Here is a 20,096-nt window from a genome sequence, read left to right on the forward strand (position 1 = left end):
CACATCCAGCCCATGGGACCGTCCTACCTAGCCCTTGAGCTCCTGGCCGGGTAGGCTAGCCCCCAGCCCCTCCCTTGCTGTCCCGCCTCTCCCAGAACCTCAGCTCGCCTTGCCACCAGCGCTCTGGGCGGCGGGGCTGCGAGAGCCGCCAGCCTGCACCGGTCCTCTAGACTGCGTGGTGGCGTGGCTGGCTCTGGCCAGGCAGCGCGGCTGCCAGTCCTGGTGCTCTGAGTGGCATGGTAAGAGGGCGGGGAGTGGGGGGGTTGGATAGGCATGGGAGTCCTGGGGGGCCTGTCAGGGGGCGAGGGTGTGGATAGGAGGCAGGGCAGTCAGGGGACAGGGAGCAGGGGGGATTTGATAGGGGGTGGGGGACCCCGGGAGGGGGCAATCAGGGGACAAGGAGCAGGGGGGGTTGGATGTGTCAGAGGTTCTGAGGGGGCAGTGAGGGGGCAGGAAGTGGGTGGGGGTGGATAGGGGTTGGGGGCCAGGCTGTTTGGGGAGGCCTTCCCTCCATACAGTTTCAGAAACCCAGTGTGGCCCTCAGGCCACCCCTGTTCTAGGGCCACTATCTTGGAATTACCAACATTCTAATTCAAAGCCCTGTGAAGGATTCCCATTAACCCCAATAATCTTAGGGCAGGCCCTTAGGGCATTAAATATGTAATTTTAAAAAGCTGTTATCCAGTTATTAACAAATAAATAAAACTTCCAATATGCATCCAGGTAAGACCTATAATATTTTCATTATTTGAATCCTTATTCCATTGAATACTGAAATGTTTACAATAAATTTAATCCAGTGGATGGATACAGTAAACAATGTATGTGTGTATAAGTCAATGATGTACATTGGAGAATATGGTGAGACATTGATCAAATATGTAGGTATCAGCTATTACAGAAAATATTTGTCACCATTTAAAACACTAAGGAAAACAGCTAGGGACAAATAATTAATCTGAAAAAGAGTAAATTAATCTGATAGATAAGAGAAAAAAATTATAAATCAACTTTTTTCAAATGCTATCAGAATAAATTACATAAAGTAGATTAAAAAAGTAACACATACAGTACCATACATACCATAGTCCAGGACACATAAAAGACACACAGAAGATTTGCCTTAACAATGGCTTTATCTATTTTTTTTTTAAATCCTGGGTTTACTAACACAGAGAATTTTTACTTTCATATTTGCAAGTAGCATTGCCCACAATGCAAACATAAAATATGCTTAAAGCTTTTTTTTTTTAATTTACATTACCTGCACGTTAATTTAAAGTCAGAGCTCTGCATTATTATGTGGTCATCACATACTGACTTTTTATAATAAATGTTGCCACTGGATTTATTTCAGTCTTTCATGTATTCTAACAGAAATGTTGTAAATATTTTTCACATGCCTAATAATACAACGGAGATTTGAGAATCACTGTATATGGGGGTCATGTCATGCTCCTATTGTAGTCAGTGACACAATCTCAGTAGGCATGGGACTGGGCCCATTCAGTATCCAGTAGTAAAATAAGTCAAGGAACTGTTGGTATAAAAACCAGTCCTGGTCTCCTTATGCAGACATGAGTTCCAATTAAGTCCATGGAATTACGCAGGACAATAAAGCATGAAGGATTTGCCCAAAGAATTCTGCTAATACCACTTCATGGAATGTACAGAGGCTGATTTCCAGCTCTGAATTTGTGACCTATAAAAATATTAGTTTCAGATAGGAATCTGTTGCTAACGGTTTAACTGGCCTGGTGAATCAACATAAGTGTGAAAACAACTAAAAAAAGCCACTAGATCACATTTCCTATCTACAAACAGCTGGATTCTGTTCCTGTTCTAAACCCCAGTATAACAGCTATTGGTTAGTCCAACATTTATCAGTGCCATTTCCTCTTCCTGGGGGACGTCATATACCTTGCTGTAAATCATGAAAAAGGCCCAATACATAATGGTAGCCCAAGCTTTAACTGTTTTCTTACACCGCCACATGCACTAAGACGTATGGATAGGAGAACTGGGTGGGAGAAGCTATAAAAATATTCTGAAACTTTTCTGTGGTCATTATTCAGCAAAACGCCCACAGTCTTGTGTGGGAGTTTTGACTAAGTAGGAGTGCAGGTTTAGCTTCCATCTTAACTATGTCACATGAATGATTAGAAAATGCAGAGTCCCTGAGCAGAGAATGAGAAGGACTAATCTGTGTTTTACAGTCACTCGTAAATTGCTGTCAGAAAAGGTTCCTTTGCCATGCTGTCTGCACCCAAGATCCTAACTATTTGAATAAGAAATTAATCCAATAAAACTAATCAAGTGACTAGAAATAGTGGATAAAGCTAAAACTAGGGAAAGCCATGTCGTGTCAGTCTCTGTAGATTGGTAAAATGAAAAATAACCTCTGCCGCCCAGAAAATACAGACAGTGCAGGCATCAAGGGCCAGCTTCTTGATACTGGGAGACCAGTTCTGCTCCCATTGATGTCAGTGGCAAGACTCCAATCCACTTCCATGAGAACAACGCCAAGCTTTCTAGCTACTCAATCAATGCAAAGGAAGATACACATCTACTTTTTGACATGTTTTGGGCACAAAGCCATTGTTCGATACTTGTTTGCTTCTCAGCATGTACATGACTCCTGGGATGATACGGTGCCAGAGTTCCATCCGCCATAGCTAACCACTGAGAAGGACAGGTATTACATTTGAGAAGCTAGATGAAATAACTCCATGAAACTGCTTGATCCGACTAGGTAAATTCCACTGAAATTTTTAGGTTGAATTAATTAGATCTGTCATGTAGGATCCCAATTTCCTCTTCTTTAGTCCCTCCCTCCAGCTCTCAGAGCATTACAGTGTGAGGATTCCCTTCCAGCTGAGGAGATGCACACAACTCCCTATAGGACTTTGAGTGCAGCTCCTGCATATTGGTTAGAGGGGTTGCTCCTGAGCATCACCTGGCTCTCCATCCTGCCATGTGGCAGTGACGTGTTGCCACTGCACCACCAGGCTAGCTTGACGAGATTCCTTCTAAGCAGAAAAACTAATGGAATTAACAACATTTTACACTTACAGCTGGCTAATGATTTCTTTAGTTACTCACACAGAACTATGCCATACTGAATATACAGATCATGTACAAGTGCTCAAATAAAAAGGCACATGATGAACTTTCAGTGAGACTAAACTCTTTGGGGTGAGGATTGTCTGATTTTACTGTGTTTGCACAGCACCTAGCACAATGGGATCCTGGTCCAAGATTGGAGCTCCTAGTCCCTACCACAATACAAATAAATAATAATATATCATAAAATAAATATAATAACATAATAAAAATAATAATAATGATTTGGGCCAGTACGCTGTAGACTGCAAAGCATTGTTTGCATAGAGTTAATCTTTTGTTATATGATTAATGTTATATAATACTGGATTTGATTCATAATAGAATACATCAGATATTGCAAGTCACATTCAAACCACATGCATCTAATTTAAAGTTTATTGCTTATGCATGATATATACAGAGATTTCATGACTGTGGAAAGAAATGGAGGCCCAGAATCAGAGATGCCAAGTTACACATCCTATTAGGTTCGATAATATTCTCCATGCTAAGAAACAGGACTAGTGGTCCTGATACTGCACTATTGAAGTCAATGGGAGTTTTGCCATTGATTTAAAGAGGTGCTGGATCAGATCCAGTGTGAGCAATGGCCTAATATGCATATGTTTCTTCTGACTCCAAACAGCCTGTCAAAGATCACATGCCTTCTTTGCATTGTGGAACTCAAGGTGCGCTGCATGGGAACAAACAAACCGTCTAAAGTGGATGGACAGGGCCAGCTCCTTGACATTAATTCATCTGTTGGAGAGAAGAAAATCCATGAGAAACCTGCACATTCTTTCCCCCCCACGCTCTCTGCTGAATGATTTTGTTACACTTTACCTTGAATGGTCCCTAGAAATATAACAACTACTTATGCAAAACCATCTGTTCTATCTTGTATTTAGCTATGACAAGAGGGTGTGTCTACACTGCAGCTAAAAACCCATGGCTGGGCCAGCTGGCTCAGGCTCACAGGGCTTGCGCTAAGGGGCTCTGTAATTGCAGTGTAGACTCAGAAAGTTTCACTCTCAGTCACACAGCATCCTGTCCTGCATAGTCCTGCATTCTAGCCTATTATCCCTTGTGTAACAGTACTAACAACGGTGATATAAATGATCACCTTTCTTATACACAACATCACAGTGACTTCTGGGTGTTTTGCTTCTCTTGAGAAGGCATGGGCTGGATTCCACCTTGTGCTAATTATTTGGAGGTAGAAGGAAGGAATCTTTCAACGTATCTATTTCTCACCCACTACTAAGTGTTCATGAATCTTGCATAGTCCTACAGTGAAAAAGCTCAAGTCACCCAAGGCATTCCTCCATTACAGGAAATAACTCTGACAAAGATTCTTTTATTACTTTCCAGGTCACCTTTAAAATAGGAATAGGACATTTATTTTAAAGGCATCAAACCTGGAATAATGAAGTTCTATGTGTCCTCCCCTTTAGCCATGCTTTTCTTACCCTTCCATCAAAGAAATAATTTAAGACGCTTACCAAGCTCCAGCGCATGAGGCCCAAGAACATAGCGACCACCCGTCTTGGGTAGTCATTATGATACAGCTGATATGTGTGTCTCTTTTCCCTTCTGAGCCACGTATGCGGTTAAACAATTCTCTCTACTAGAGGGGTTAAGAGCCTGACAGAGGAGTTTCGAACTCAGCTGACTTTGGAACTGCTACTGCTGTAACTTCTTCTGTGTTTCAGGCACGTCTCTCTAAACACTTTCCAGTTATTAATCAGTTAAGCCTTACAAGACTCCTGGGTAGGGTGTGTGTAAGTACTATTATACCCATTTTGTGGATTGGTGATTTGAGTTGTGGAACATTTAAGGACCCATTCTTGTCCGCAGTGATGTCAATGTAAGGAGAGTGGTCAGATAAGAGGGAGATTAGGCTACAGGGGCTTGATAAGAGGGAGATTAGGCTACAGGGGCTTGATATTCAGCCACTGGAATCAATGGAAAAACCAAGCTTTGAATAAAGAAAAGGAGGACTTGTGGCACCTTAGAGACTAACCAATTTATTTGAGCATAAGCTTTCGTGAGCTACAGATCACTTCATCGGATGCATACTGTGGAAACTGCAGAAGACATTATATACACAGAGACCATGAAACAATACCTCCTCCCACCCCACTCTCCTGCTGGTAATAGCTTATCTAAAGTGATCACTCTCCTTACAATGTGTATGATAATCAAGTTGGGCCATTTCAAGCACAAATCCAGGTTTTCTCACCCTCCGCCCCCCCCCCAAACTCACTCTCCTGCTGGTAATAGCCCATCCAAAGTGACCACTCTCTTTACAATGTGTATGATAATCAAGATGGGCCATTTCCAGCACAAATCCAGGTTTTCTCACCCCCCCCACCCCTTTTTCCAAAAACCACACACACAAACTCACTCTCCTGCTGGTAATAGCTTATCCAAAGTGACCACTCTCCCTACAATGTGCATGATAATCAAGGTGGGCCATTTCCAGCAAAAATCCAGGTTTTCTCACCCCCACCCCCAGCACACACACAAACTCACTCTCCTGCTGGTAATAGCTCATCCAAACTGACCACTCTCCTTACAATGTGTATGATAATCAAGGTGGGCCATTTCCAGCATAAATCCAAGTTTAACCAGAACGTCTGGGGGGGGGGGGGGGGGGAGTAGGAAAAAACAAGGGGAAATAGGCTACCTTGCATAATGACTTAGCCACTCCCAGTCTCTATTTAAGCCTAAATTAATAGTATCCAATTTGCAAATGAATTCCAATTCAGCAGTTTCTCACTGGAATCTGGATTTGAAGTTTTTTTGTTGTAAGATAGCGACCTTCATGTCTGTAATTGCGTGACCAGAGAGATTGAAGTGTTCTCCAACTGGTTTATGAATGTTATAATTCTTGACATCTGATTTGTGTCCATTTATTTTTTTACGTAGAGACTGTCCAGTTTGACCAATGTACATGGCAGAGGGGCATTGCTGGCACATGATGGCATATATCACATTGGTGGATGTGCAGGTGAACGAGCCTCTGATAGTGTGGCTGATGTTATTAGGCCCTGTGATGGTGTCCCCTGAATAGATATGTGGGCACAGTTGGCAACGGGCTTTGTTGCAAGGATAGGTTCCTGGTTAGTGGTTCTGTTGTGTGGTATGTGGTTGTTGGTGAGTATTTGCTTCAGGTTGGGGGGCTGTCTGTAGGCAAGGACTGGCCTGTCTCCCAAGATTTGTGAGAGTGTTGGGTCATCCTTCAGGATAGGCTGTAGATCCTTAATAATGTGTTGGAGGGGTTTTAGTTGGGGGCTGAAGGTGACGGCTAGTGGCGTTCTGTTATTTTCTTTGTTGGGCCTGTCCTGCAGTAGGTGACTTCTGGGAACTCTTCTGGCTCTATCAATCTGTTTAATCTATTTTTTTTATATTTTATATTTATTTTTATATATTTTATATTTTAATATTGATATTATATTATCAATCTGTTTAATTTAGGCTTAAATAGAGACTGGGAGTGGCTAAGTCATTATGCAAGGGCCTATTTCCCCTTGTTTTTTCCTACCCCCCCCCCAGACGTTCTGGTTAAACTTGGATTTATGCTGGAAATGGCCCACCTTGATTATCATACACATTGTAAGGAGAGTGGTCAGTTTGGATGAGCTATTACCAGCAGGAGAGTGAGTTTGTGTGTGTGTTGGGGGTGTGTGTGTGAGAAAACCTGGATTTGTGCTGGAAATGGCCCACCTTGATTATCATGCACATTGTAGGGAGAGTGGTCACTCTGGATAAGCTATTACCAGCAGGAGAATGAGTTTGTGTGTGTGTGTTTTGGGGGGGGAGGGTGAGAAAACCTGGATTTGTCCTGGAATTGGCCCACCTTGATTTTCATACACATTGTAAGGAGAGTGGTCACTCTGGATAAGCTATTACCAGCAGGAGAGTGGGTTTGTGTGTGTGTTTTTTGGAAAAAAAAGGGGAGGGGGTGAGAAAACCTGGATTTGTGCTGGAAATGGCCCAACTTGATTATCATACACATTGTAAGGAGAGTGATCACTTTAGATAAGCTATTACCAGCAGGAGAGTGGGGTGGGAGGAGGTATTGTTTCATGGTCTCTGTGTATATAATGTCTTCTGCAGTTTCCACAGTATGCATCCGATGAAGTGAGCTGTAGCTCACGAAAGCTTATGCTCAAAAAATTGGTTAGTCTCTAAGGTGCCACAAGTACTCCTTTTCTTTTTGCAAATACAGACTAACACGGCTGTTACTCTGAAACCAAGCTTTGAATCAGGCTCTAATTGTTTTGCTCAAGCCATACAGTGAGTCACAGTTTAGAACTGAACCCGAGTGCTCAGATTTGCATTGTCCTGCTCTAACCACTAGTTTACTGTCCCTCACACATATACCCTGCAACAATCTGCACTAAAATGATGGCAGAATTTCTTTACTTTGCATGGTTGACAGTGTTGCTAAGTAATGAATAACATATCCTATAGGATGAGCGTTTCTGAAAGTGGGAGAGGGAATTAGAGTAAAAGTGATGAATTTTGCCTGACATCATTAGGACTTGAGCCCTCAATTTATTCCAGTTGGGAAAAAATAATTGTCCCCATCCGCAGGTTTACATTTTACTTGAGAACATGCTTCTTTAGTTCTGATCCACATTCATCCCAAGTTACTGTGTACTCAGACCGACTGCCTTAAAAATGTAAGTGAGGCTCAATGACACTATCACTAGTATGTGATTTTTAAATTTCAGCCAGATCAAAGAACATACATTTGTAACTGATTATTATATTAAGGGCCTAAGCCTGCAGAACATTTCCAACAAGAGTTGAGGGCATTCAGCACCTCACAAGTTCAAGAGCTAATTAATTATTTGTAACAGTGAGGATAATTAACCATTGGAACAATTTATCAAGGGTTGTGGGGGATTCTCCAGGACAGGGAATTTTAAAAATCAAGCCTGGGCTGTTTTCTAAGGGGTAAGTCAACATTGCAATGGGAGGCATGCTTCCCAGCTGGGGTAGAGGCAAGTGCTAGCTCTCCTGGCCTAGTGCTCTAGAAGTGTAACCAGAGGCAGTACAGGACTAGCCTGGGGGTCTCGGCAGATGGAGGGTGGGACATGTTGCCCCAAAACTGGCATGTTTCTTCAGATGAGATATTAAGATATTAAGAGATATCCTCTGCAATGGATTTGGATGACAAAAGCTGGGTGTAAATTACTGCTGACTGAGGAATGACTGCCATGTTAGCCTACATGGGTCTGGAACCCTCAGTGCAGTGTACAGCGCCTCCTTTCCTGAAGCACTTTGGAATAGCTTGGGTCTGAAAGCTGCTCTGTGAAGCCAAATTCCCTTCTATTTTTGTACCCCTGACTGTAGCTCTCAAATGAGAACAGATACAATAATCTACAGACCTTTCCTGCCCATTCTTCACAAGTGAAAACACAATGGCAGCCAAACTATTTAGAACCATCCTTTAAATACTCCACCAGACATGGATTGTTTTGAGATCTAATGCCATTTTAAGTGTCCCATCTGGTCATCTAAATGCTCTGCATTACTGCAGGGATATTATGATGATGAACAAGCATCTACCTCAGCTAGAGGCACATAGTCATAATGAAAACCACCGGAAAGAAAACCCCACACAGGACAAGATGAAACTCTCCTTATTTCCAGAATTTTGAGTTTCTTGAATTTTAGGTATTTCAATTTATAGCCTTGCCCAGCATTAGCGTTGCGGGTTCGCTTAGCTTTGGGGGTATTTTACTCTGATTTTTGTTACCTTATTTTCTGAGTAAGGCGGGTAGTTTTTGTTTTGTTTTGTAATTTCCTGGGAGCGGGTTACTTTCTGCATGCCCAGTTTGATTTTTGCACGAGGCTACATGCCTCCCAACGGCAGGAGAGCTCCAAACACGCGTCCATTTCTTTGGTCCCCTTCTTTGATTCAAACCTCCTCACTTGTCTGCTTTGCCATCATGCCTGACTCGCCTACTCCTCTTCCGACGCGACCAACAAACACCAACCGCGCATTTCTGTGGTGTCCCGCTCCCAGCGCCGCGGACCTGGCTGCCGGGGGGTGCGCGAGAGCAGAGAAGGGGGCACCACGTGCAGCTGCTGCTGCCTTCTCCCCGTGCCCGCAGCAGGGCAAACGCCGGGCTCTTTGCACGGCGGAGGCTCGTGCAAGCGGCTGAGGCGGGAGGGGAGATCGCCCTCACCTCGTCTGCTTTTCAAACGACAGCAACGGTGCAAATGCAGGGGCAGGGGAAACGCGGCGCGGAATTCGTGCATGGGCAGCTGTGCTGCACGCGAGCGGACACCCAGCACACACCCGCCGTCCTGCGGGGCGGCTCCCTGCCCTGCCCCCCGGGACGACTCGGCGAGCCGCCTTGGGGAGGACGGGAGGACCACGCCCCAGCCCCTGCACCTGTCCGAGGCACAGTGGGGCTGAGGGCTCCCTCTTCTCTCCCGCAGCAGCGAGCGCCAAGGGAAACTTCCCTCGTGCTGCCGCAGCTGCAGCGGGGCTCCCCGCACTGGGGATGTTGCCCTGGGCGGGGCCGATGCGCCCCTGTCACCGAAACGCCTCTGGCCACCACCCCGGTCCCGGGTCCGGGCCCGATCCTGCGCCACACGCCCGGCGGGCGAGGGAGGCCGGGGCAGCGGGACTCGGACGCCTGCGAAGCGGGAGAAAAGCTGGACCCGGCGCTGCGCCGCGCGTGCCTCGGGGGTTGACTGACTGCTGGGGGGCGGTTTGTTTTTAGTAAAGTGCAGCAAGCTGGGACCCGCCGGAGCATCCAGCAGCCCGTGAACCGGGCGGTTTGCTCCAGGCAGCTCCAGCTCCGCTGGTGGCAGGCGGCCCTGCTGCATCAGCACCTCCCCAACGTCGTGAGCTCGCGTGGGCCGCCCGGGGGGCGGGGGGCTGCGCCGAGCGGGCTGGGGGCTGGGGCGGGAACCCCTACGTCTGGCTGGTCCCACTGCGCCCCCCAAAACCGTGCTCAGCTCCCAACCGCCCCTGGCCCTCGGAAGACACCCACAGGGCTGAACTGTCCGCCAGTGAAATGGGGTGTAGTCCAAACTAGCAAGTCCCACCAGTGCGAGACACGGGGCAGCCAAGGCACAGGGGCGCATCACGCGTTCACACCAGGCGCGGGGCTCATCCACCCAGCGGCTGTGCTGCTAACTGTGCCCGATGGGCTCCCGCTAATCCCCCTTGTGAAAACACAGACACAGCTGCCAGGAGCCATGAACTCAAACCCGAGCAATGCCTGGGACGGGAACACAAACTTCCTGCAGCCAACGGGGCCGGGAGACCCAGGCTGGGCTAAAACCAACGACTTCGAGGCCGAGCAGTGCATGGTATAAAATGTGTGTGTGTGTGTGAGTGTGTGTATACACCTTCCTGTGGGTTTCATAATAAAAATGGGAGAGGGGACGCAAAGCCAGGAGCCCCAAATCCTTCCCGGAGTGACCCGAGAAGAGCTAGACGCAGGGAGCTCTGGAGTTCAGCTTTCAGACGGTAGGAAGTCTGTGAGCGCTTGTGACGGCCTTTTCCTAATCCACTCGCAACGGGTGCAAATGTCGACTCACATCTCGCTGCCGGGCAGCGCTGCGGTGACCCCGCTCGATGCCATGACTGGGGCTGGGGCGCTCGGCCCCTAGAGCACAGACGAGCAGCGTGTCCTGTGGGTTACACACACACCCACCCACCCACCCCACCCTGCTCAGGCAGAACTCCCTTTGGCAACAAGATCGGGCCCTCAATGTGCACATGAATGGAGAGGCCCGTAAGGAATGTTCAGATCCATTTGCACCATCCCTCTCCCTTTCCCCGGACTATTCATCTCCAAATGGCCACTATTAATTATATAGCGAGTTAACACTAGATCACCTGATCAGTTCCCACCACCCCTGTGGGCTCAAGGATTGCCTCTGCTTTGTAATCACAGGCCAGCGCTGTCCTCATTCTGCAGCTTCTCCAGACTGTCAGTATCTCACCCACAGGTTTCCAGATTATTTTTAGCTAACCTACAGAGGTCAAAGGGCACAGGCACTAGGAATTACCCGCTCTGTGTATTTTGGAAGAGCACTCAATCCTGTATCTTTTTGCATTGCTTAAATGCAACATTATAACCTTTGAGCCTCAGAGATGCAACTAACTATGACCAGAGCCCAGGCCTGTCCCCCTAGCAACCCCAATCTCTCCAGTGAAGAGAAGTAGGGGGAGTGGGGGGGGAGGGGCACAACCAGGATAGAAGTGCTTTTAAAATGGCTTTTCAATCCCAGAAGTTCTAGGATTCTCCCTCCCATACTCCAAACATACCAGCTTTCTCTAGGCCGGGAAAGCAGCACAGAACAGGTCGCTGTCAACATGGTTGTTCTGAACTAAACAAGATAACTGCCCCTAGATCCTCCAGTGTTACCAACCCCCAAGAGCCAGTCAGTTCACTGTCAATGCATCCCAAGGGACTGGTCATCGTCCTTTGCTCGGGAAGAGATCATCAAGGGTAGCATTGCTCTTACAGCAATGACAATTGACTTTCCTCTCATCATTTTGTTCTTCTTCAGCACAGTAATTTGTTAAGCATTTGGGAAGGGGTGACCCCCGTGGCCATTCCAGTTTGGACAGCCTCAGAAAACCCTGTGTCACTCACTGCACACGATTAAACCGGTCAGATTTGGGAGTGATTAACTAATGCACATGTTAAAATCATAAACAGTTATAATACTGCCAGGCTCTGAAAGATCAAAAAGATCTGGGGCTAAATGATTCTTTTAAGCTCAAGGTGTACATTCAAATTCCCATTCATAGCAGGGTGCATGTGGATGGGGAGGAAGAGAAAGATTCATGTTTCAGCGAAAGGGAAACATTTTGCTTCATGTACAGCCCAAGAGAAAAAGCGGAAAAGACACAAGGAGATGATTATGGTAGAATATATATTGTTTATTTATGAATGTAACCAGTATTTCGACAAACTTTATATGCAGTTTTTTTCCGGTTCATCATTCACCATTGTGTGTGTGTGTATAGATAGATGATTGGCTAGAGAGATATCGATATAGATATCTACACACACACACACACACACAAACACACACACAAACACACACACAGGCAGGCAACATAGCTTTCCAGAGATCACGCTTGCAAACAACATTGATTCTCCTTCACCTTGCACGTTTCTCCAATTACCTATATTTGAAATGGACTCCTTGTTTTTTTTCTCTCTCTCTCATGTTATAAGGAAAAGCACTGGCTGGTTAAAAGTGCTCGCTAGCAGGGGGGGTGTTTGTTGTGTCCCTCTCCCTTGGGAGGATCCAGAGTCCAGGGGGCTGCAGTTAACTAGCAGCACCGTCTTTCCCCCGACCCCAAAGGGAATGAAATCCCAGAGACACTGGATGTGTCCTAGCCCCCACTCCCAAGGTAATCAAATCCCAGACACCCCAGGGGGGGAGACTTTGGGTTATTAGGAGGCATCCAGCCCCCTAAAGAAGCCATAACCAAAAATGCTGCAGCACAAGGGCATGATCTCTCTGCCACCAGAGAAGACAGTGGTGATGGCAAGGATCTAAGCAATACAATAAAATAAAGTGTGAATAGTATACACAGAAGGGTATCACCTTACATGAGGCACAGCTTGGACAGAAGAGACAGACTTGGAGAGGGGCTTAATATCCTCGAACAAAGCAAAATACATGGAAAGTTCGTAGTAAATACCCGCATCGATAGGTATTTATTGATTTGTGCTTTGCCCTGTCACGACATACAGTACAGCATTGCTGCTCTTCGTTTTGGTTAAAGGAGAATATTCAAGACTCCTTCGCTAGGTGCTTTTCCCTTTCAGTCCTGGATTCCTGTCCACCAGGTCTCCTCTAACAAGGGGGGGGGGGGGGGGACGGGACACGACAATCTGCTTGCACGGCCCCAGCGTCCACCAAACCTTCCCCCACATACAAAAGAATGGGAGAGATTCACCCGAAAGGCGGCAGCACTGACAGGGACAGGTTTCAGAGTAGCAGCCCTGTTAGTCTGTATCCGCAAAAAGAACAGGAGGACTTGTGGCACCTGAGAGACTAACACCTTCTTGTCAACCGTCTAAATGGGTCATCTTGATTATCAGTACAAAAGTTTTTTTCTCCCGCTGAAAATAGCTCATCTTAATTCGCCTCTTACAGTTCGTATGGCAACTTCCACCTTCTCTGTATGTATCTCTATATCTTACTCTAGGTTCCATTCTATGCATCCCATGAAGTGGCCTGTAGCCCACGAAAGCTTATGCTCTAATAACTGTGCTAGTCTCTAAGACGCCACAAGTCCTCCTGTGCTTTTTACTGACAGGGACAGAGAGTCTGGATTGCACTCAGCTTTCACTCACCTACTGATCAACGAGCTAAACAACAGGCAGATACATTCTCCCCATGTTGCTTGTCATGTCTCACCCACTTTTCTTTCTGTCAGAGCTTCCTGCGACCCCCACCACTCAGCGCCCCCCAGGGAGGAAGACATACACGTTTCCCCAGCAGTACCAATTATGCCCCAACCCCACCCAGAGCACAGGACCCCTACCCGTTTGCTCAGCTGTCAGGCTGATGTGAACAGAAAGCCCACAGAGCTTTTGCAACCAACTTTTAAGGCACAGCGTGGGTTGTCTTTACCCCGTAGACACGTGGGCGTTTTCTTTTTCTTGTCAAAGCACACTCTTTTCAGCTTATTCGTGTCGTTCCTAAGGCACGGACCGTTTAATACTACAGCTGCCTGGATTCTTTTATCTGTCAATAATTAAAAACCAAACCCACCCCGTGAGACAAGCTGAACCGCAGCTCTCGACCCCGGCGGGGATCTGAATATGGCACCAAGAGTTTGCAAAAGCCCGAGTTTGTTTGGAGCGGGGCGGGAGGTGGGGCCGGGGTGCCTCACGCGCAGTTGCCCATGGCCTTGACCAAGGAGCTCTCAGGCAGCTGTCTGAAGATGCCCCTGAGTGTCTCCAGCTCCCTGGTGAGCTGCTCCACCCGCTTGCGCAGCCGGTCATTGTCACTGGTGAGCTCCATCACCTTCTGCTGCGTCTCCGCGTTGCGCTGCTTGGCCTTGTCCCGGCTCTTGCGCACCGCGATGTTGTTGCGCTCCCGGCGCACCCGGTACTCGCTGCTGCTCTTGTCCACGGACTTTTTCGTCTTGCCCCGATGATCCGCGGACATCATCTTGAGGGCGCCGGCGGCGGGCAGGCTGCTCGGGTGGTGCGGGTGGTGCGGGCTGGGCACGGGGGTGGGAGGCGGAGTGGGGTGCCCCGGCTGGAGGTGCATGGTGGTCTGCGCGCAGTGGGCGATCTGGTACTGGAGATGGGACGGGGGCTGCTGCTGCTGGGGGTAGAGGGCAGCCAGAGCCGCCTGCTTGCCCTCCGCCTCCTCCCTGGGCTCCTGTTTAATCACCAGGGGCCGCAAGCCGGGGGCGGCGATGCGCTCGTACAGGGGGTCCAGCTTGCTGTCCGTGTAGCCGGCCATGCAGCCGAAGAGCTGCTGGGGGTGGTGCGGCGGCGGCGGGTGCCCCTGCCCCAAGGCGGCGGCGCTGGCCCCGTGCATGCTGTGGAAGTCGAAATCCCCGGCCAGGATGGCCTTGGCTTTCTCCTGCTGCTTGCTGTGCTGGAAGAGGTCGGCCAGGAACTCGTCGTTGAAGGCGGCCGGGTCGATGTAGGCGCTGATGTCGATGGAGTTCTCGTTCTCGCAGATGTCGCTCAGCTCCGCGCCTCCCGCAGCAGGTGCAGCCGCCGAGGGAGCCTCTCTGTAGCTGTAGGCGCTGCCGGGCTGCGGAGTCTGGAGGTGGCTGCTGCTCATCGGCGGCCGGGAATCGACCTCGTAGAAGTTGGCTTGCTCCATGGAGTATCTAAACTCTGCCAGGCATGGTGAAGGGCTCCTGGAATCCAGGATTCGCGCTGGCGAAGGGGACCCAGGCGGCTGAGTGAAGCTCTCCGAGGCCGGGGACCGAACACCCCCCTGCGCCTCTGCCGGCGGATCTTGAGCGTCAGCCGCCCCGACTTCCCCTCTCACTTTAACCAACTTGTGCCACTGCTTACCCTGCTCTCGGCGATCCCCTCCCACCAGCGTGTCCGAATTGCTCTTCCTTGCTCTATAACTTTCAATTACTAATGCCTTGACTTGGTCTTATGCCTGCTGTATATATACACTCCCACAAGGGCTGGGGATCGCCCTCTAGTGTCCAACCTCCTGCTGGGAACCTTTGACCACAAGGCAGCTGCCAAGGCTGCTGGGTCTTAGTGCCTGTGTTACACGTCCCGGACTGCCTCAGTTATATTACAAACCACCCCTAGCAAGAAGATAAGCAAAGCTCAGGGTCCAGCAGCTAGCGCGTATCTGCACCTCCCTGGGGAACGACTCGTAAAGAATCCCTCCTTTAAATACCCTTTCCAGGGGCAAGGCGTTGTCGTCTCCCCTGGAACTGCGAGGCTAGAGAACTTGGAGTTTGCAATTTGCAGAATGTACCATTGTAATGTCCCCCCGCCCCCACCCCATAGCTTCAAAGGCTTGAACCAGATAGAAGAACGCTGGGGTTTAAACCTGCTGGAAAAGTTACGCACCTGGGGACACTGATAAGAAGCCCTGTGAAACGTGTGTGGCAGCCCAAGGTGCTTTAAGTCCTGCCTTCCACGTGCCTCAGCACAGGAGTGAAAGGAGAAATTTGGCTAAAATAAATCAGCACATTTCCATCATCCACTTAAATCGTGGGTCCTTGCTAACAAATTTGACCTGTTAAGTCCAGGGGCGCTACAGAGGAAAGCCTCCACTTCTACGATCCTCCCGTTTTACAAACACGAGCTGGGAATATTAGCGGGACCGTGTTTGCCGAAAGTATCAAAGGCTGGTTTAAACACCACGTTGTTCCGGTCAGGCGCTGGCAGTTCCAGGAGCGAGCAGCCGGGTTTGAAGAAGTTCTCGGCAGTATGGTTTCCAGGTGAGAAACCCGCCTTAGTATTCGTTCAGCTGCGGATTCCGGATTCAAACCCGGCCCTGTCAATACCTAATCCGCACACAGGCACTTCTCACAGAGCCTAGTGGGAGTCAGACAAGTGAGACCGCCTGACGTTAAGCCCAAAGGCAGCCGCGTGGGCACTAGGACCCAGCCGTAAAGCCCCGGCAGTCGCCTCTCATCGGGCTGGAGAGAGGCGGAGCCCTCAGGGGAGGGGGTGAAATTCCACTTCTCTCTGCAGACTGCAGCTGGCAAAGGGGAGTCCGCTCGGAGCGGATTTATTTTAATACAGTGCACATAAAAAGCTCCCCTGGTAGACCTCGGGGTAAGGAGACCCCTCGGGATGCCTGTAGGCAAAGGTTTTTTTGAGGGATTAAAGCGGCTGAGGTTTAAGGTGGGTTGCAATGAGTTTCGGTGGGTTGCAATGAGGCCTCTGTGGTCAATGTTATCTTTACAACGTACAAAGTTCTGTGCGTGACATAGCTGCGTCTCACGCCTGATAACATCGCCAAAGCCAGACATCAGCCATTCGCTCGGCTTCAGTGCACGGGGACATTGATTCGCTGTCACATTTAGAACAGGCCGGGAGAATTTGGGTGGAAAAGCAGAAATGCCACAGACCGACCAGACAGGCCCCGCTCCAACACCAGCGGCAGTTTATGCAGTGCTCCCTGCGCCTCTGCCTCTCGTTTCTTTTTGTAACTGTTCGCATCGCTTCCCGGCACTTACACCCAGGGTCGCCCCAGCAATGATAGTATGGGGGGTCTCTCCAACACATTCCCGTCTTGCTCGTGTAACAACCGGCTCCATCAGCCTCTGGCTAAACGAAATGGGAAGGTCTCTGCTCCTTAACTTTGCCAACCCTGCGAGCGATCGCTGCCCCGTGCCGGGGGGCGGGGGCATGGCACGGCCCGGATTACTTTCGCAATAGAAAGTCGGCGATAAGTGCACGGGCCCTAGTTGTAACAATCTGGACCCCAGAGATAACTGGACTGACCGAGTTCCGAAATGCAAACACACCAGTCTAGCTCCGCACCGCGCGTGACCCAGCTGTCAGCCTTCGCCTCCAATAAACCTCGCGCCCTAGGGAGCTCTGGGGCGGCCAGTGACCGTGGCTGGGCCCGGCTGTGTGCTTGTCCCTTGGCTGTATTTCCTTGAGACTGTCCCGACCGGGGGCTTTGAGAGAGGACAGGCATTTCCCAGCCAGCGTGACTTCTCTTCGTGCCCGGAACAGTATGTCCTTACAATAGCTCCTCCCTGGCAAAGCCATAATAGGAGAGTCAGACCTCCGCTTGGGAGAAGCGAAGATGTACATTATTTCCTTCTGGTGCAAGACAGCATGTGTATACATAGGGTTCCCCTGGGGCTGTGTGGTTCTGCTATCTATCCTGTATAGATCTCGCACTTCCAGCTGACACCTTTGAAATGTGCCTTGATGAAACAAACCTAAGGGCCATTGGAGTCGATGGGAGCAGGTCTAAGTCTAAAAGGGCTAAGGGATGCTGCAGAGACAGATGTGAAAATGGAAGGGGGTTGAAAAAGTTTGTTTTCCTGTTCCATAAATATGTGTAAAGTACTTGTACTATAAGGACTAGTTTGTATTCCCCCTGCTTAATTCCCTGGTCCCAACTAAGAAACCAGAAACTCCTTGCCAAACTATCTAGGAGAAAAAAATGTGACTTTTTTTTTTAAGTCTTCAGTAAGAATCTGGTTTTGCAAACTCTTATTCACTATAATAGGCCTTGCTCCCTTAGTAGAATCATAGAATATCAGGGTTGGAAGGGACCCCAGAAGGTCATCTAGTCCAACCCCCTGCTCAAAGCAGGACCAATTCCCAGTTAAATCATCCCAGCCAGGGCTTTGTCAAGCCTGACCTTAAAAACCTCTAAGGAAGGAGATTCTACCACCTCCCTAGGTAACGCATTCCAGTGTTTCACCACCCTCTTAGTGAAAAAGTTTTTCCTAATATCCAATCTAAACCTCCCCCACTGCAACTTGAATTCTGTTAGTAATTGAATTCTGTTAGTAATTTAGTAATTCTGTTAACTTCACTGGGATTCCTCTCATGAGTAAGAGGGGATGTAGGATAAAGCTCTAAAATAGTGGGTAGTTACTGGCTCAAAAAGGAGCTGAATTTTATGCCACTAATACTATCTGACAGTGAATGTTTTGAAGGGAAAATAAAGTTGGAATGTGAGATTCACACTGTTCTTATATGGGATATGTTATATATTGTGAATCTAAATAAATATTCTATCTTGTATGATTGGAAAGAGTAAGAACACTGTGTTCTAAGGGCTCAGTTGTACTAGAGTCTCTGACTGGAGAATGGATTCAGTAATTACAGCAGGGGAAGAGGCTCATGTGCAGATTTAGAAATGTACATCTCCATTTTCAATATAAAATTTAAAAAAATAATGTAAAGTTCGTCTTGGATTTTTCTGGATACACAAATAATTCTTCCTAAAGATTACCAGGATTGATATAAATGTTGCCATGAGTGGAATGAGCCAGTGATCCATGTGGAATGCTATCTAGCAGTTCTTGCACAACCAAAAGTCTACGGGCTTTTAATGGGAATTCTGAAAGGCAAATGCAGAATGAGTCCTCTAGTCTCTCACAGAAACCAGGTCTGGATACCTCAGATGAAATTATAAAACCTCCATACTGCACCTAATTATTCATTACTATAATGTGTGTCCAATTCCTGCTTGCTTTATACAAGTAACTCCATTCACAACAAAGAGACTATTTGTCTGAGTCCAGGATTTTGCCCCTTGGGAGGAAATCTCTCTCTGACTACCAGTTGATGATTAATTTATACCTCAAGGTTTTTAAGGGCCTTATCCTTCATTGAAGTCAACAGCAATAGGCTCTAACTATTTAAAATGAATGGTCATTGTTGTACTGTGCATCATACACGTGTACCCAAAATGTTTGCAATCCAACAACAGTTGGATTTACTAGTGCCCTTAAAACATATTAATATTTTATAACAATTCTGAAGTTTTGATCTGAACCCACAACTTAAAAGAAATTCGAAGTAAAGGCTGAAAGTTTGGGATCATATTCTATTCTATTCTTAACTACCATCATTATCACCCAAACAAGCAACCAAACAAGTCCCTACAATTAGTCATGTTGACTGGTTTGCCTAGCATGTTTCTCCTTAGATCTAGTTACATTTTAAATGGACTTTAATATAAGGCAAACTCGGTCACCAGCCTTACACAAATGAGATTGTTCTTATTGTGTTCTGCTTTTTTGTCCCTCACTTTTCTAAGAAATTGAAAACTAATAAACTAGAAAACCTAGCAACTGATAACCTCTCTAGATGATATAAATACATATTTTCACTTCCAAACTTGTGGACGGATAGCAGCGCATTTGGAAGAGCGGATTTCAGTCCCCAGACCTATTGGTCTCAGCTAAATGTGTTAAGGAGTTAATGAATTCAGCCCAAAAGAGGAAGGATGCCTATTGCATCACTAAAAGAAAAGGAGTACCTGTGGCACCTTAGAGACTAACAAATTTATTTGAGCATAAGCTTTCGTGAGCTACAGCTCACTTCATCTCTGGAACAGCACTGCTGTCAACTCTTGAGGGTGCTATTCTTCCATCTCATAGTAAGATCCTGCTCTCTGATAACTGTAAGGCTAAGGAACTATTAGGAAAAAGGCCCTAGAATTGTAAACAATATTATCAGTTAACTAGACAAAATCAGTTGTGATTGCTGCTAGTAAGGAGAGGAGTCTGAGAAAATGAAAAGAAAGAGCAGATTGTAATAATTAAAGAATACAAATGCATTGTTTTTTGGGTTTAAAATTAATTTAGTGGCCCTTAAACATGCCAGCTTGATAGCAAAGCAAACCAAAGTCTTTTCTTTTCCCACATCTACCTTGCAGTCATTTCATACTCCAGACTCTCATTGACTTCAAAGCAATTTACTTGTGCATATAGCTGCAGGATCTATTTGGCTTTACATATTGCATGCCCAGTACAATATTCCTCATTCTGCTCCACTAGT

The 20,096-nt window shown here is 47.4% G+C and overlaps 1 protein-coding gene and 1 long non-coding RNA gene across 2 annotated transcripts in view; both read right to left on the reverse strand.

The window, feature by feature from the left end:
• Positions 1 to 3,506: 3,506 nt before the first annotated feature.
• The window catches only part of LOC140896296 (uncharacterized), a 33,448-nt gene continuing 16,858 nt past the window's right edge, over positions 3,507 to 20,096 (reverse strand). The window contains exon 3 of the long non-coding RNA XR_012154507.1: positions 3,507 to 3,864. This is a non-coding gene — a long non-coding RNA (uncharacterized LOC140896296). The remainder of the gene's footprint in view (positions 3,865 to 20,096) is intronic.
• On the reverse strand, positions 12,014 to 16,259 carry CEBPA (CCAAT enhancer binding protein alpha). Its single transcript, XM_073307873.2, has one exon. It carries the CDS (start codon positions 14,959 to 14,961, stop codon positions 14,005 to 14,007), a length of 957 nt encoding a protein of 318 aa, XP_073163974.1. The 5' UTR covers positions 14,962 to 16,259; the 3' UTR covers positions 12,014 to 14,004.

Source organism: Lepidochelys kempii, chromosome 12, assembly GCF_965140285.1.
Source record: "Lepidochelys kempii isolate rLepKem1 chromosome 12, rLepKem1.hap1, whole genome shotgun sequence".
Taxonomy (NCBI): domain Eukaryota; kingdom Metazoa; phylum Chordata; order Testudines; family Cheloniidae; genus Lepidochelys; species Lepidochelys kempii.